The sequence below is a fragment of the Berghia stephanieae genome, chromosome 3 (assembly GCF_034508935.2).
Source record: "Berghia stephanieae isolate SIO BIC M18660-M18661 chromosome 3, UCSD_Bste_1.3, whole genome shotgun sequence".
Lineage (NCBI taxonomy): Eukaryota > Metazoa > Mollusca > Gastropoda > Nudibranchia > Aeolidiidae > Berghia > Berghia stephanieae.
The window spans coordinates 69,326,194-69,342,862 of NC_088362.1; the positions used below are offsets into that span (position 1 = coordinate 69,326,194).

Genomic DNA, 16,669 nt, shown 5'->3' on the forward strand with positions numbered 1-16,669 from the left:
TGTAAGTAAGAGTTAGAGGGAGTTAACCAAAATGTACTTCATTTATCGAGACATACGTGCGAAAAAAAATAATTAAATAAATAAGATTTAGAAAGCACAAAAATTCTTGTGTAAGTCTGCAATATCACATCAAATTCAAACCACTGCCTACTACATATATTATGTCTACATAGAGGGCATAGCAATTGTCCTTATTAAATCTAACTGACATGATCAAAAGTCTGCAAAAGACCTTAACAATCGTATTATCAAATCTACCAAACATAATCAGTTTAAAAAAAAAGATGAATACACTTTTTTTTTAAAACAAAAAATAAACCGCAAAACAAGAAATAGACATTGTTACATTGCAGATGTTTAAACAATAATAATGTGAATAATGTGAATTATAGTAGTGATTGTTAAGAAAAACACTGTCAACTATTGTCCTCAACAGAATTAGACCGAAAATAGAAAATTATCTATCACATAGCCAAAGCGGGTTTCGCCAAGACCGAAGCACATCGGACGTTGTATGGACACATAAATGGTTGGCAGCAAAGGCACTCAAAGAAAACATATCCATAACAATATCCGGAATCGATATGTCCGCAGCCTTTGATACGATCGACAGAGGAAAACTTTTGGAGATATTAACAGAAATAGTAGACGAAGACGAGCTCCGAATAATCCGATTTCTCCTCAGCAACACAAAGATACAACCAAGGATATACGGGGCCACAAAACAGACGCAGTTCGAAAGTAACATCGGGACCCCCAAGGAGATAGTCTGAGCCCGATTCTGTTCACAATATACTTAGAACACGCTCTGAAAGAAGTTCGAAAAGTCATTCCAAAACCAACGACTCATATTGAGAATGCAATCCCTAGAGAAATCGCCTATGCAGATGATGTCGATTTTATTGGATCAACACCAGCAAATATAGACATCATACAAAATACCCTCATGAAATATAACCTCCAAGTCAATGCCAATAAAACCGAATTTACAACAATATCGAGGAACAAAGAGGAATGGAAAAGAACAAAGAAAGTCGGCTCACTAATTGGAGACACCGAGGATGTACAAAGAAGAAAACAGCTATCAAACGCCGCACTCAGTAAACTCACCAATGTATGGATTAGAGGTGACAAAATAAAGAGAAAAACCAAACTGAAACTGTACCATGCTCTTGTAAAACCGGTACTTCTGTATAACTGCGGCACTTGGGCGTTGACAAAATCCGAAGAAGAACATCTGGATGCCTTCCATCGCACACAGCTAAGAAGGGTACTGGACATCAAATACCCCAAAAAGATCTCAAATGAATCACTCTATAAGATCACAAAAGAAAGACCAATCTCCCTTGACATTTTACAACAACGATGGCAACTTTTCGGTCACATACTACGCAGGGACAAAAACATACCAGCAAACCAAGCCATGTCGGGATACTTCCAAAAATACGGGAACCTTTTCAGAGGAAGACCGATCACAACACTCCCCGTGATCCTAAACAAAAACCTCACACACTTGGACAAAGCATTAGTCTCATAACGGCAGGGGACCTTGAAAATCTGAGAACCCTAGCAGAGGACCGGCAATATTGGAGACACCTCACACAGGAAATACTGGAAACAGCCAAGGCGACCCGATCTTTCGGTCGAGACGCGAAAGGCATCTAAGTCAAGTAAGTCATAGTTGTGATTGTTGTCGTTGTTGTGGTTGTTCTTGCAATTGTTATAGCTAAAGTTGCAGTATAGTAGTAGTAGTAGTTTTTGTGTAGTAGGAGAAGTAGTAGTAGTAGTAGTAGTAGTAGTAGTAGTAGTAGTAGTAGTAGTAGTAGTAGTTGCAGTAATAGTAGTAGTAGTAGTGAGTAAATAGTAGTAGTAGTAATATTAGTAGTAGTAGTATAGTATAGTAGTAGTAGTAGTAGTAGTAGTAGTAGTAGTAGTAGTAGTAGTAGTAGTAGTAGTAGTAGTAGTAGTAGTAGTAGTAGTAGTAGTAGCAGTTTGTAGTAGAGTAATAGTAGTAGTAGTAGTAGTAGTAGTAGTAGTAGTAGTAGTAGTAGTAGTAGTTGTAGTAGTAGTAGTAGTAGTAGTAGTAGTAGTAGTGGTAGTAGAAGTAGAAGGAGAATAAGAACAAGTGGTGGCATGGTGAAAACTTGAAGTAGCTTTACCAAGAACAATAAAATAATAATAATAATAATAATAATAATAATAATAATAATAATAATAATAATAATAATAATAATAATAATAATAATAACAATAATAATGATGATGATGATGATGATGATGATGATGAAAATGAATAATAATTCCACTAATAACAATAATAATAACTCAACTTTGCACTACTCAAAGTGGGGCTCTAACCTGGGTGGGACCTACAGGTCAAAAGCCAAGTGTCATACTGCATGACCAAATATCTGCACATAATATAGTCTATGAGCTCTTTTTTTCCTACAGAATTAAAAGTCTGTGCAAGACTATTATACTTTCTTTAATGAATATAAAAGCCTCACCTCGCAATATAGCCACGGACCGAATATGGCTTATGAAACAGACATTAATACCCCCCCCCCCCCCCCACCAAAAAAAAAAAAAAAAAAAAATCCAACAAAATAAATAATTATTTTTTTTTTATTGACTTTAAACATCAAAACAATCGAATTTATAAAAGATGAGATTTTTACATGATATTCAATCTCGTCACTAAAAAACACACCAGTTTAACCTATATCTTATAAATATAAGTTACATTTAATTTCTAGACTGTCGCATATGTGAACCACCACCTCAAATCTACCTTGTGTTGTGGTGAAATGGGTTGGAAATTGAATTTAAGGTTAAAATAATTAGAAAATTTTTGTTTTTCGGAAATAAAGGAACTATACTCATCCTTCCAACACATTCACTTCGCCTTAACCCAAGTTTCATATATATATTTTTTTCTTTTTACTATACATTCAATTTCAGGATCTAAATCACTAAGACGTTATATTGTTTTGAGGCCATGCAGAGACGCCAACTTTAAATTTGGCTCACAGGAGTTTCAGACACCACTCGTAGGAATTTCAATGCCGAAAGAGGAATTTCCGCACACAAGAAAAAGGAATTGGAATGATATTGTGCTTACATATTGTATAATTCTAAATAGGTAACTGATTAGAATTATATTATGATAAATAAACACAATGCCAAATACAATCCCAAAGTTTCCTTATTTCAAATGAAGTAAAGCGCCAAAACCTAATGGTAGAGATTGTAGTATTGGTGGTAATGTGGTGTTGGTGGTTCTAGTAATGATGAAGATGTGATAGTGGTTGTTGTTGTAGTAGTAGTAGTGATGATGATATGGTGGTGGTGGTGGTTGAAGTAGTAGTTGTAGTGATGGTGATGTGGTGGTGGTATAGTGGTTGTAGTAGTTGTGGTCGTGATGATAATGATGTGGTGGTGGTTGTAGTAGTGGTGGTAGTGTTGTTGATGTGGTGGTGATGGTGGTACAAATGGTAGTGATGATATTGTGGTAGTGGTGGTAGTGATGATAATGTGGTGGTGGTTGTAGTAGTAGTAGTGGTAATGATGATGTGGTGGTGGTTGTAGTAGTAGTGGTAGTGATGATGTGGTGGTTGTAGTAGTAGTGCTCGTGATGATGATGTGGTGCTGATGGTTGTAGTAGTAGTGGTAGTGATGATGTAGTGGTGGTTGTTGTAGTAGTAGTAGTAGTAGTAGTAGTAGTAGTAGTAGTAGTAGTAGTAGTAGTAGTAGTAGTAGTAGTTGTAGTGATGATGATGTGGTTGTAGTAGTAGTTGTAGTGAGTGATGATGTGGTGGTGGTGGTTGTAGTAGCAGTGGTAGTGATGATGTGTGGTGTGGTGTGGTTGTTGTAGTAGTAGTGATGGTGATGATGTGGTGGTGGTTGTAGTAGTAGTGCTAACGATGTTGTAGTGGTGGTTGTAGTAGTAGTGGTAGTTGCAGTGATGATGATGTGGTGGTGGTGGTTGCAGTAGTAGTGGTATGATGATGTGGTGGTGGTGGTTGTTTAGTAGTAGTGCTAGTGATGATGAGGTGGTGGTGGTGGTGGTTGTAGTAGTAGTAGTGGTAATGATGATGTGGTGGTGGTGGTTGTAGTAGTAGTGGTAGTGATGATGTGGTGGTGGTGGTTGTAGTAGTAGTGGTAGTGATGATGTGGTGGTGGTGGTTGTAGTAGTAGTGGTAGTGATGATGTAATGGTGTTGGTGGTGGTTGTAGTAATAGTGGTAGTGATGATGTGGTGGTGGTGGTTGTAGTAGTAGTGGTAGTGATGATGTAATGGTGTTGGTGGTGGTTGTAGTAATAGTGGTAGTGATGATGATTGGTGGTGGTGGTGGTTGTAGTAGTAGTAGTTGTGGTACTGATGATGTGGTGGTGGTGGTGTTGTGGTAGTAGTGGTAGTGATGATGATGTGGTGGTGGTGGCAGTAGTAGTGGCAGTGATGATGATGAGGTGATTGGGGGGGGGGGGGGTATCCTTGGAACAAATTGACCTCACCGGAATTTGACGGAAGTTGCCCGGAGCCCGGAATTTTTTGCTCCAGACCGGAGTTTTTTCCGGTGAAACCGGAGTTTTGGCATCACTGCCATGGGTCATAAATGTCATGTTGGTTATAGCAATCACTCTATGAAGATCACTGATATTCTTGTTTGGTACAATAAACTGTATAGATATGTAGATATCTTGTAGATTATATATATATGTATATATTGTATTACAGTGTCTTGTGTGATGATTTAGTAGGAAGCGCTTTGAGACTTTGATGGAAGGTGCTACAAATATAAACATTTCATTATAACTTGAATAGGTAAGAAAGAGCAGATATAATTTTTAAAAATTAAGAATTAATATAGGATTCTCACTTAAGAAACTGCGTTTTTGGAAATTTAAAGTGACAAATGAATAATGTAAAAAAGAAGTTAGGTCAGATTAACAAGAATTAAAGTTTTGACCTCATACCTGAGTTGAAATCATAATTATTTCTTTACCACGTTAAACTGTTCCACTCTACTATAATGTTGTTTTAATTTGTATTGAGAAATCTACATCATTTCATTAGTAAACTGAGAAAATATATTATAATTCAAACATTCAAATGAATTTATCAAGGAACATATGAAGTCACTTTTTGAAAGATTTTTTTAAAAAAGTTGGCTCGATTCTTTACTGATGACTTAAATTTGGCTTGACATGTATTTTGTATTTTGATCAGTATGTGGAGGGGAGTAAACATATGGAAATGATGTTTAAGGTAAGATTATTCTGATCGTCCTGTGTAAGATGTAAGAATGTTTTGTAAAACTAGGTAAATGTGTATGTATTAACAAAGTCACAAATCAATCAATCAAGGTACAAAATGTGTTTCATTTCATTAAACTATCCACCAAACTACATCACTCAATGCAAGACATCATGAACCACATGCTGTTCTATCATGTTTACATTATATGTCGATAAATCAGATAAATGCACCGACTTGAGTGTATAACAAATTCATGGGTATCTTGCAGAAAAACAAAACAAATGAAGTGTAAACAGGGTAAAAATAATAAAAGGGTATAAATTATTTATTTTAGAAAGTGATTTGGAACAGAATTAGAAATTATATTCAAGGACTTTGAGCGTTTTTTGAAAAGTGAATTTGGGTTCTTTCAGCACCTTTGATGTCTAAGAGCATCTTATTCTTCTTTGCAAAAAACATTGCGGTTATTAATAAAGTTTAAAAATAATAATAAATATTACTAAATTTCCATGAAACATTTCCATGGATTCAACATATAATTTTTGCTATACAAAGTTAATTTTCAATACCAAGGATTGTCTGTCAGACAGCCATTAATGGGTATCAATATAAGTTAAGATAAGATGTTTAACCCTTTATGGAAACTATGATTCAATAGAATTAGCATTACAATCAACAATGTGCAACTATTATGATGTGGTTACTCAGTTCATTGCATAGCTAACATGACTTAAAAATTAAAAGGAACAAAATTTCAGAGAGAGAAAAAAAAATCCATTTCACTTGCACACCTTCCACCGTGCATGTCATTACAGACTACTTCAAACAGTGCTTCATTAAATTATCATTGGATTATTCAAAAGTACAAAAATATAGAATGGAGCAATAAAATAAAATCTATGATAGAAGTAGTAGTATACAACAAGATGCTAGGTGTGTAGTTATTTTAGTGATGTTAGCTGTGACATATCCTGATGTGCATCAGCATCCATTGCATGTCAATGGTTGTAGGAGTTCTAGAGAGAGATTGTGAGAAGTAGACATCACCACCGGAGAACTGTATGTGACTGTCTAACTTCAAATAATTTGATTTAGCAGCACATTCTTTATTGACTCACAAATTTTAAATTGTCAACCAGATCAGTAAACTTAGTTGGTCGACACTTGCGGTTTCTTTAAATGGCATATGATGCTCAAAATGGGGGGCGGGATTTCAGTTGGGTATAATTATTCTTTTCTCAATTGGAAAGATTTTCAACCGACAATATAGTACAAATCTAAACCTGATTCCCTGATATCGTTTCAGAATAAAATCTTTTTCAAGTTCTAAGATGATGATTGTCTGAGACAGGTTTTCCTATACTTAACAAGAACCGGACAATGGAATTACAAGTATAGACCTGAAAAGATGTGTATGATTTAGTGCCACATAAAGCTGGGAGAATAATACTTGAAAATAAAAATAGAAAAACTCAAAATAACAGCTCTTACTGACTGGTGACCAATCCAGAGAGCTTGTTATTGGTAAGTGTATGTGTTACTATTGCATTCCGACAAGGTTGACTTCTCAGTGAGACAAGAAAGGGTTTTGAAATAATTCACGGTCCCGATAGCGATATCGCAGAGCACTTGTCTTACAAATAAAGGGACTGAAATCAGTCCCAGATGCACATCACATTTGTTCTGACCCCTTTGTCCAACCAGCAGTGAATGAGTAGCTTGGTCTACAAAATCTGGCAGAAAGTACTTTGAAATTGTGTTCAGTCTAAGGGGCAGCAAATAATTGTTGTTGTATTTTATTTGATGCTGCAGAAACTAGTTATACACTGCTCTAAGAGTTCTATAAGCCTGACAGACTATTTTACTATGTATTTTTCTCTCTGCTTTATACGGCACTATATGATACAGCATTTTTTCAGATTTGTATCTTGCACACCAGTTTCTTCTCTCAATTAAAAAAAAGAGAAAGTAAGAGTTTAAAAAAAAACCAGCCAATGAGAATTTCATAGGTTTGGGCAATGTGAAGACAATAGCCGGGGAAGTAACTTTCTCAGGCAATAAGTCATTGCAGTATGAGGTTAGCCCTTGGATGCAGACATGCTGATAGTTGGATAGTAATGGATAATAGACATGTCTGGGAAAAAGATAAATGGAAAGGGACAGAGTTAGCTGACTTGCCAACCAGCAACCATGGTGATACCATTAAAAATACCCATCACACTAAAACATAGCATTTTCTTTTCCATATTTCAAACGACAAGCAAGTCGCAAAACTTAATTTACTGATAAGTGTTGTAATTTTGGAAATGAATCAAGGTGGCAGAATGCAGGGTCCTGTTATTTCGAACTTGCATGACTAAAAACAATTTCTTATAACTCAAACATTTTAAAAAGCTGGATGCCACTTTTCGTGTTATTTGAATATTTTATACTGTAAATATTCTCATTTTTGCATGCTTAAAAAAAAAAAAAAAGCTGCATGTCACTAACCTTGTTAAAATAGACATTTTAATAAAGGTTGGCAAGTCGTTAAAGTTAGCAATGATAGTTGTAGCAGTAATGGCCATAGCGGCAGTAGTAGTTGTTGTAGTGATAGTGATAGTACTACTATACTCTGATAAGACACCCTTTTCAGTTTGGCTATAAATCTTTCAGTTCAAATATCAATGAATTGGTATGAGCCTCAACTTGCCAAAAGATTCCAAAGAAGTATCAGGTTTCGAGAATGAAGTGGATAAGTTGAAGGTCATCCTAATTCACTAAATTCAAAGAAAGATTTGTTTGGCCAAAATGAAATAATGTTTTGTCAGTATAAGGCAGAGCAATAGTAGTAGTGGTAATTAACCATTGGATGCATCAGTCAGCCATGCCTGTTGTTGTCGAGTCTTACCGACATCCCACGGGAGGGACGGAATGTGAGAGTATATACCGGAGTGCTCTGGTGGGCCTTGAGAAAAAACAGGATGGAATCATCATAGACATTAATTTGACATAGACAACAACAAAAATCAATGAGGTTATTGCCTTTCTACAGAACATAAACATAAGAGTGCATGAATAACACATGATCTTGTATTATAGTAGAAAAAGAAGGGGAAAAAATATTTTTAAGCCTATAGTAAACACTGTAATATTTGTGATTGCAGCCCAGGAAAGTGATATTTTTCAGAGTTTTAAATTTTTGAAATTGTTGTAAAACTCTTTGCCAGCTGAATATGAGGCCGGAATTATTTTTTTAAATCTATCTTTCTTAGGGACAATGTTCTGAAATTTGAATGTTTGAAACTTGTTCAGAAAGAAACCAAAATGTCCTTAATTCTTTGCTGTTCAAAACAATGCATCTTTTAAATGGTTTTCCTGTGCAGCATTCTATGATATAAATCATACTGAGAATAAACCCGACCCTTTATAGGCAAGAATGGATTTTTATCAAACCATAATTTCTTCCAAAATTTGCCTGTTCATAATTTGCACGTCTAACCATTTTTCTTCAAGAGAGCAGTAACAGCAATATGACATGGGATCCCATCACATCACTGCCACAGCTAGATTGTGATTACACATGAGAGTCAAATAAATAAAAACCTTGCCTGTAAAGGGTTTAAAGTAAATAGCAAAATGTGAACACATTTATTTATATTCATTTCATTGTGTTTTTGAACATGTTCGATTGTCTGTAACGAGATAAATATTTGAAACTTAAAAAACGAATGACATGATTTGTTTTTTCAAGAAAATAAGTATAAATTTTCAGAGTTAAGAATAAATGATTAATTTACAACAACAAAATAATAATAATAATAACAACAACAACAACAACAACAACAACAACAACAACAACAACAACAATAATAATAATAATAATAATAATAATAATAATAATAATAATATAATAATAATAATAATAATAATAATAATAATAATAATAATAAATAAATAAATAAAAAAAATAAATAAATAAATAAATAAATAACAAATAATAAAATATTTCTTTTCAAAATTAATTTTTTAAAACTTTCTCAAGTAAACCAACATTGAAGCAATTGTTGATTTCATGTTGACTAAACCAAATGATCAAATTAAGACAATAATGACAAATTCGCTGGATTTCTGCATTAATGGCTTTAATATTTAGGTTTGAATGCCAAGCATGGAAAATATACAGGTGTACCAAATTGCTAGTATATTTAAAGACAAAGACAACCAGCGATTAAACTCATATATCCCTTAGTTATCACATTAAAAATGTCAATAAGCTGAAAGATTAACAACTTATAAAATTCCTTTTAGCAACAATATTTTCAATCATAATCATGGTTGGTTATTTCTAACTTTTGTGAGTTGATTTTTATATAAGCACTAATACAGTTATCATTATCATCATCATCATCATCATCATCCGTATAATCGCAACATCTTGGGATCAGAGGAAATGTGATTATCCGAAATTGATTTTCCTGTCCACTATCGCAACCTTGTTGGAGATGCCATGTTTTTTGGGGCAAATTGTTTGAGTTGGTTTAGGAGATGAATTGAACTCATTAATGACATAAAGTTTTTTTCTGTAATGTGATATCCTTCCTCTTGTTAGGGAAAGCCAAGGTTTCTCTGTCAGTGTTTTTTTTTTCTAGCTTTGGTATCTTTGGTCGATGTGTTTTTACCACCATTTGTTGTAAGTTTTATAGCAATTTTGATTTGACCACAAAATAATTGAATCCAATATTTCAACCAAAAAAAAAGGGGGGGATCTGCATCAACCTTAAATGCAAGGTTTTCAATTTTTAACATCACGTTATTCAAACCTCTGACACAAGGCCCACCTGATATATACTAAATATGTATGGTTTTTTTTTTAAACAACAACATTAAAGGGGAAAACATCGGTGACAATAGAGGATACAAGATTCTCAACCCTATTTTGATGTAGGATAATTCAATCTGGAAAGGATTCTAAAAAAAAATATCAAATTTTGTGAAAAAAAAATGTGTCCCTCATAAAACATGGGACAGCTTTATATAACCAGTCTCCTTAGTGTAGACTATATTGTTATTATTGATTGTTAATTTTTTTAATGATCAAGCAAAATTTTTTTTTAACCAAAAAAAAAATTAAAATTTAAAAATCTAAATGCATATTGAAATAAAACCCTTGACAGTTGCCATTTTTTTCATAATTTTTTTCAGAAGCAAGGAAAAAGCAATGTCATTTAAAATTTTTGCTGGCCGCTTAAACAGAGTATCGTGGTAAAAGCTGCACATCATAAAGTCTCTCCTCTATTCCAGCAAGCTTGAGTTTAGCTTCGATATTGTTTTGGGGAAAAGTTTAGTTATGTCATATCTTTTCACACCATTACACAACCCTCTTACTTCACATTTATTCTGTACACAGCACAATGTCAGATCTTCTCAAACATTAAATGTAAATTTCCATTCAAATGACGAGAATTTATGAACTAATAGATTAGCAATTTGTGATAGTTTAATAACAAATATCAATTTCAACAGATCATTACCAACAATGTTATCTACAATATAAATATCATTTAGATAACTGATGAGGGTCCAATTAGGTTGGTTGGTAGAGCACTTGAATCAAAAGCAAGGGAACCAGTTTCGACCCTGTTTTACGGTACAAGCTTTTTTTTTTCTGACTCCTTTATCCATGCAGCAGTGATAGAGTTGAAGGCAGAAAGTATTTCGCGATAGACTAGTGTCATATCCAGAGAATACTAAGTAATAATTACCATCCAAGTAATAATATATTATAGATATAAGCATAAACTACAGCGTCACGAGGGTCTCCCTTTTTTTATATCTTAACAACAGCTTAAATAGTTAATTCTTCTTCTCATCCTGAACCAACTCTGTAATAAATATGCCAATGCATGAAATATTGAAATGGATACCAGTTTAGAATAATAACCACTGGCCACTAAAATTTTTGAAAATATAAAACTCATTAAAAAAAATTTAAAAACAACACAAAACAACTAAAAACATACCCAACTTATTGCAGAGATTAAGAAGTAAATAAATAAAAACAAAGAAAAGAATATGATCTAATGAGTTTCCTCATGCACAAGTCATATTTTTTCATATTGATTAATTTTACAACCCACAACCTTCATGCATCATAGAAATAATAAAGACGATAGCAAAACACAGCCAAATCATATCATAGAATGGGCTTAGAAGAGCCCTTTCATCACCGAAAGGTATTTTTTTTTTTAATTAAGGCTCTGACCTTTTAAAAATCATTTTACAATTCAATATCAAAATTTTGTGAACCCCCCACCCTTTCTTTTTTACTTTCATAGTTTTCAGTCTGACTGTAGACCAGATCAATTGAAAAGACAAACCAATAAGTAGACCAATTATGACTGTATTTCTGAATCTTAATCCATTACTGAATGAAATAAAAGGACAGTACAAAATCAAACAAATATGATTTTTTTTTTATGTTTTAAAGGAAGATAGGTTGTAACCTACGAGCATTAAACAAAAACAACATACGACAATTATTAGAAACTAAAAAGAAAAATGCTACATATTAATAGTTGATCATTTGAAAAAATTGAACATAAAAATGTTATCAAAATTTACAAACATATTTTATTTTTCCTTCTTGTCATCTTTTTTTGGTTTATTTTTCTTTCTTTTTTAAAAATTATGAACAGCTTAACAAATGGAGGACCACATCAGATTACAGTTCAAGACACAAGTTACCTCTTTAATCAAAGAGGTAATCAAAAGTCTGCTGACTATCCAGGATAAAGTCATTACCGATTAAGTCACCAAGGCAACAACCCCCCCCCCCCTCTCTCTCTCTCTCTCTTTCTCTCTCTCTCTCTCTCTCTCTCTCTCTCTCTCTCTCTCTCTCTCTCTCACTCACTCAACATCCCAATTAAAGTATTAGTGAAGAGAATCGATTGAAGAAAATACCTCCTCAGAATAACAAATTTGCATCTAGTGATATGGCCAAATACAGAAAAGAACATCCGTAATAGCATTTAGCTCTGACCCCTGTACTTGTGCTGGGTAAAAGTAACATTGTCTTAATCCAAACATTTGTGCCATCAGTAAGTCGATTGAATTTCACAAACCCCTGCCCCTCTTTTTTTTTTTTTTCAAAATGTTTTGGTATTTGTAACTTTTTATTGACCCTTACTAAACATACCATAAGATGGTTGCCAGACAGAATTATTTGACACCTCCTAAGAAGTTTTTAAAAAAAAGAAATAAGGTGTTGCTCAATTTGCTAACATTCCACACACTAAACTGATGGGTGTGTGGGTTAACCAAAAGTTAACCTCTTATTGTGCTTGCAGCGCAAAAGAAAGTAGTGCCGCGCTGAAGACCGGTCTGGACCGCGGTCCCACGGTCTTTTAGCTGTGAACCGAAGACCGGTCCCATAGGGGAAGACCGGCGGCGGTCCTCACTTCTTATCACCTTTCAACTAGTGCGGGGCGGTCCTTGCAAGGACCACGGTCCTACGGTCTCGCGCCATAGCCTACTACTTCCCCAGCGATTCGTTGCTTCGGTTGCCTATCTTCCACCAATCACCACCCATCCCACTTAATTAATCGCACCCACCCCCTTTGCCATACACTAAACGACACAGACGACCATACAGGCAGACGACCACCAACCTCCACTCCGCAAACCGCCCTTTCGTGTGTGAGATGGGGGGAACAGGAGGCGCACGCCTTGGACGATTCCATTATACGGGGTAAATTTCAAAATTTACTACACCATAATGATCGCAATGACAATGATCTATGGTGAAGGCATGACCCCTCTTCTCTAATGGGTTATTGTTTGAAATGTATGTGACTACTAAAGATGTGTGTGTTTGTGTGTGTGTGTGTTTGTGTGTGTGTCGAACCTAGCAAGTAGCAAATCCGATTTTTTGTTTTCTTTTGTCCATCTCTTGTCACCACTCCTTTCTATCGCAGTGTTGTAATTTAAAATAATACAATAATATTAAAATTTCGTTTGGTGTTTTTACTAATCAAATAATATGAGTTTCATTAGTTTCTTCCTTCCAAAAAACCCAGTTATAACGTCTGAATTTTAAAAAAGTCCAATAGAATATTTGGGGACCCCGATAGCTCAGTTGATAGAGCACTCTCTTTATACGCAAAGGGCCAGAGATCGATCCCGGGTGCAGTCGATTTTTTTCTGAATCCCTGTCTACTCAGCAATGAATGGGTAGCTGAGTTTGTTAGATCTGGCGAAAAGTCACCATCGACCCCTCTTATTACCTCATCCACCCCCTCTTATTATAACTTCACGTCTCTCTCTTACTCTTCAATGCTCGCTGCCCTCTAATGTGTGTGTGTGGGGGGGGGGGGGGGGGGGGGGGGGGGTAGGAGTTGCGTGTGTGTATCAACGCCACGAACAACTCGATCAACGCCTTGGGCGATGCCATTATCTCCGTTAATGGGGATAAATTTCAAATTTTATTAAATTATCGAAGTAACAATGAAGTACGGTGAGCAAATAAAGAAGGCATCACCCCTCTTCTCTAATTAGGTTACAATTTGAAATGAGTGTGACTACTCCGTGTGTTTTACTCCTGTAGACCACGGTTTTCATCGTGTAGGGGTCTTTAACGGTTCAAGAATGAACGATCCCACGGTCTCAAAGGTCAAACCGGTTCGAATTTCCAACAGTCTCTCAGGAATGTTCAATGTCGAAAAGTGACCGGTCCTTGCGGTCTTCATTTCCCAAGGACCGTAGGACCGTGGTCCTTAAGCTTGCCAAGGACCGCCCCGCACTAAAAGAAAGACAATTAACGGAGTTCGCTAATGCTGCCAAGAAAAAAGAGATGAATTTATTTCAAAGATCTCAATATATTATGTATTTAATATCAAATACCATGACCTGTAAAAAAGTGAGAATTGTAACGGTTTTGCTTGTTTATATATTGTATAAAACTGGACAAATCATGTAACAACTGACTCCTGATAACTACTATTTTCCTTTATTATTTGGACTCTTGGTTTTGGAACGGTAAAAGCAGCATTTAATGGGAACCAATGACGAACCAAGCTATAAGGGGAGGGGTTGAGGTGGAAATAACTTTATTGCCAGTCACTAGTATTAATTGTCAAAATTTGTGTAAATGCAGTTCAGTATATTTCTACCTTTGCCCATGTAAATCGTAATTTCTTTACCTAAAAAAAAAACAAACCTATGGAGTGATTTCTAAGGGTTCAATCACTTTTCTTCATTAACAATGTCAAACATAATACAGAAAAAAAAAGATCACAATGTGGAACTACAATTTTACATCAACTAAACTAAATGAAAGAAATTAAATACACCAAAGTTAGAAAAACACTGATTGATTTTCATGATAAGAGCTCATGATGAACTTTAAAACGAGCAAAAGTTTTACCTTCATCTAATTCAGCCTCTAACTCCGCTATAGGTGATGGCAGCAAAAATAGGCAGAACAAAATTATTAAAATACAAGCAATGGTATTTCATGAGTTAATATAATAAAATATCAACAAACAACCAAGAAAATCTCTTTTAATTTTTTTCCCTGTCTTTAAAAGATATATACTGTAATGACATACCACATCATTAAGTAATTCTACTTTACACTGACCAAAAAATAATATTTCATTTTGAGCCCATACTCATCGAAAAGCATCAAAAGAGGTTCTAATGAGGTCTCAGGTTTCAAAATTTCTGACATGTTGGGGGTCATCTTGATCAATACATGAAGAAAAATATTGCTGGCCAAAATGAAAAATATTGTAATGTGTCATTGTGAAGCAGAATTATTTTAAAGGTGTCAATTTATTGAATTCAAAGAATGAAAAAATCTTGAGGAATCAATTTCCCTATATCACTTTCAGACACAAAGCTGAGCCTTCCAATCTTGAAGTAATCTCCGATCAATCGTCAAAAGATTTTATCTTTCCTTTAAAAATAAATAAAATATTGATGATCACAACCATTCTTGATAATAAGAGAAATATTCACTAACCTTCTTTTGAGGCCGAGAGTTCTGTACCGTCCTCATCAAACTCGAGCTCAGGATCATCGGTACTCGTGAAATAATCAGGATCTACATCTCTAAGTGTCCGTGGTCGAAATTCACCTGTCACAAACAAAATTGTGAGCACATGTATCATTTAAAGGATTAACTCTACACATCATATAACATCCATTATTGCAATTTGATAAACACCTTCCACTAACCTTTTTTTTCTTTTCTTTTCTTTTTTCATTTTCCTTACCCGATTACCCTTAAGGGGGAGTGGTAGGTGGGGAGTTGATGGAATTTTAAGAGTTTTGGGTCAAAATATCGTTTTTGAGATTTTCGTGTTTTCTTAAATATTGTGGTTCAACCAGTGCAGTATAGACAAAACAAAAACACAAACAATCTCTGTGAAATACCAAACTAAGGAAGGAGTAAGAATCTTTCCCAGTCATAAAGACCCATGCAGCTGGAGTGACCCACCACTAGACCATAAAGCTGCACGAATGAAACCCAGTCCTTTACTCATGATATACTACAGGATCCACCCCCTGGACTGAAGGAGTGCATTCTGTTTTGAGCATTAAAAACAATCTTGATTGTTGAAAGCTCATAATCACTTGCTTCTTTTTTACTTTTTTTTCTCAGTCATACATTTATTCATTTCATTCATATTTTTAACCTAATGGATCATCTTCATTTGCCTTTCATATAGTTATCTATTTACTCATTCAATCACTTCTTCATTCTTTCTTTATTTGTTCAATAATTTTTTAATCTATTTAGTAACCCTTTTTTCTGCTGACCAATAGTTTTCTTTGTTTCAGAACATATTTTTAATGAAATAAATAAATAAATAAATAAATAAATAAATAAGTAAATACATATCTTTCTTTTAAATTAATAAAAATTATTTTTTAACAAACCCTAATACCTAATTGACAATATGAGATCAGTGGGTCTAATGTAACATATGGTATTGATTGCTGCTACCCTGATTGTTTGCTGCAGTGAGTATGGATAAACCTATACAAATAAAGCTTCGCATTTAGTGGTTCACTCTAAACTGTTGGGGAAAGATATTACCGTTTCAGACTAACAATTACAAGGTAGATTACTTTTTAAGAAATCAATATACAAAAATTTCATGTTTATTTAACTTCTTTTTTTATTTTAAACAGTCCTATCCTATGCCTACAATTGAAACCAGCTTTAACAGATAACAAAAAATGAGATTGTTAGAGATATATGAGATAAGCAATCTCTTTGTAGTAATTTCGAATCAGTGAGAATGCAATAACATTCTGTAATAATTATTAATGTAACATTATTTGAAGTAGTAGTAGTAGTAGTAGTAGTAGTAGTAGTAGTAGTAGTAGTAGTAGTAGTAGTAGTAGTAGTAGTAGTAGTAGT

The 16,669-nt window shown here is 34.4% G+C and overlaps 1 protein-coding gene across 4 annotated transcripts in view; it reads right to left on the reverse strand.

Annotated features, from left to right (window-relative positions):
• LOC144968311 (rho GTPase-activating protein 8-like) overlaps positions 1 to 16,669 on the reverse strand; it is a 99,018-nt gene that overhangs the window by 75,181 nt on the left and 7,168 nt on the right. The window contains exons 3-5 of one of the 4 annotated variants that reach the window (XM_078906549.1): positions 15,263 to 15,376; positions 14,663 to 14,689; positions 8,150 to 8,206 (exon numbers count right to left, since the gene is read on the reverse strand). In XM_078906549.1, coding sequence (XP_078762675.1) covers positions 8,150 to 8,206; positions 14,663 to 14,689; positions 15,263 to 15,376 — 198 coding nt within the window. The remainder of the gene's footprint in view (positions 1 to 8,149; positions 8,207 to 14,662; positions 14,690 to 15,262; positions 15,377 to 16,669) is intronic. The other 3 variants (XM_078906551.1, XM_078906550.1, XM_078906552.1) reach the window with 3 other exon arrangements.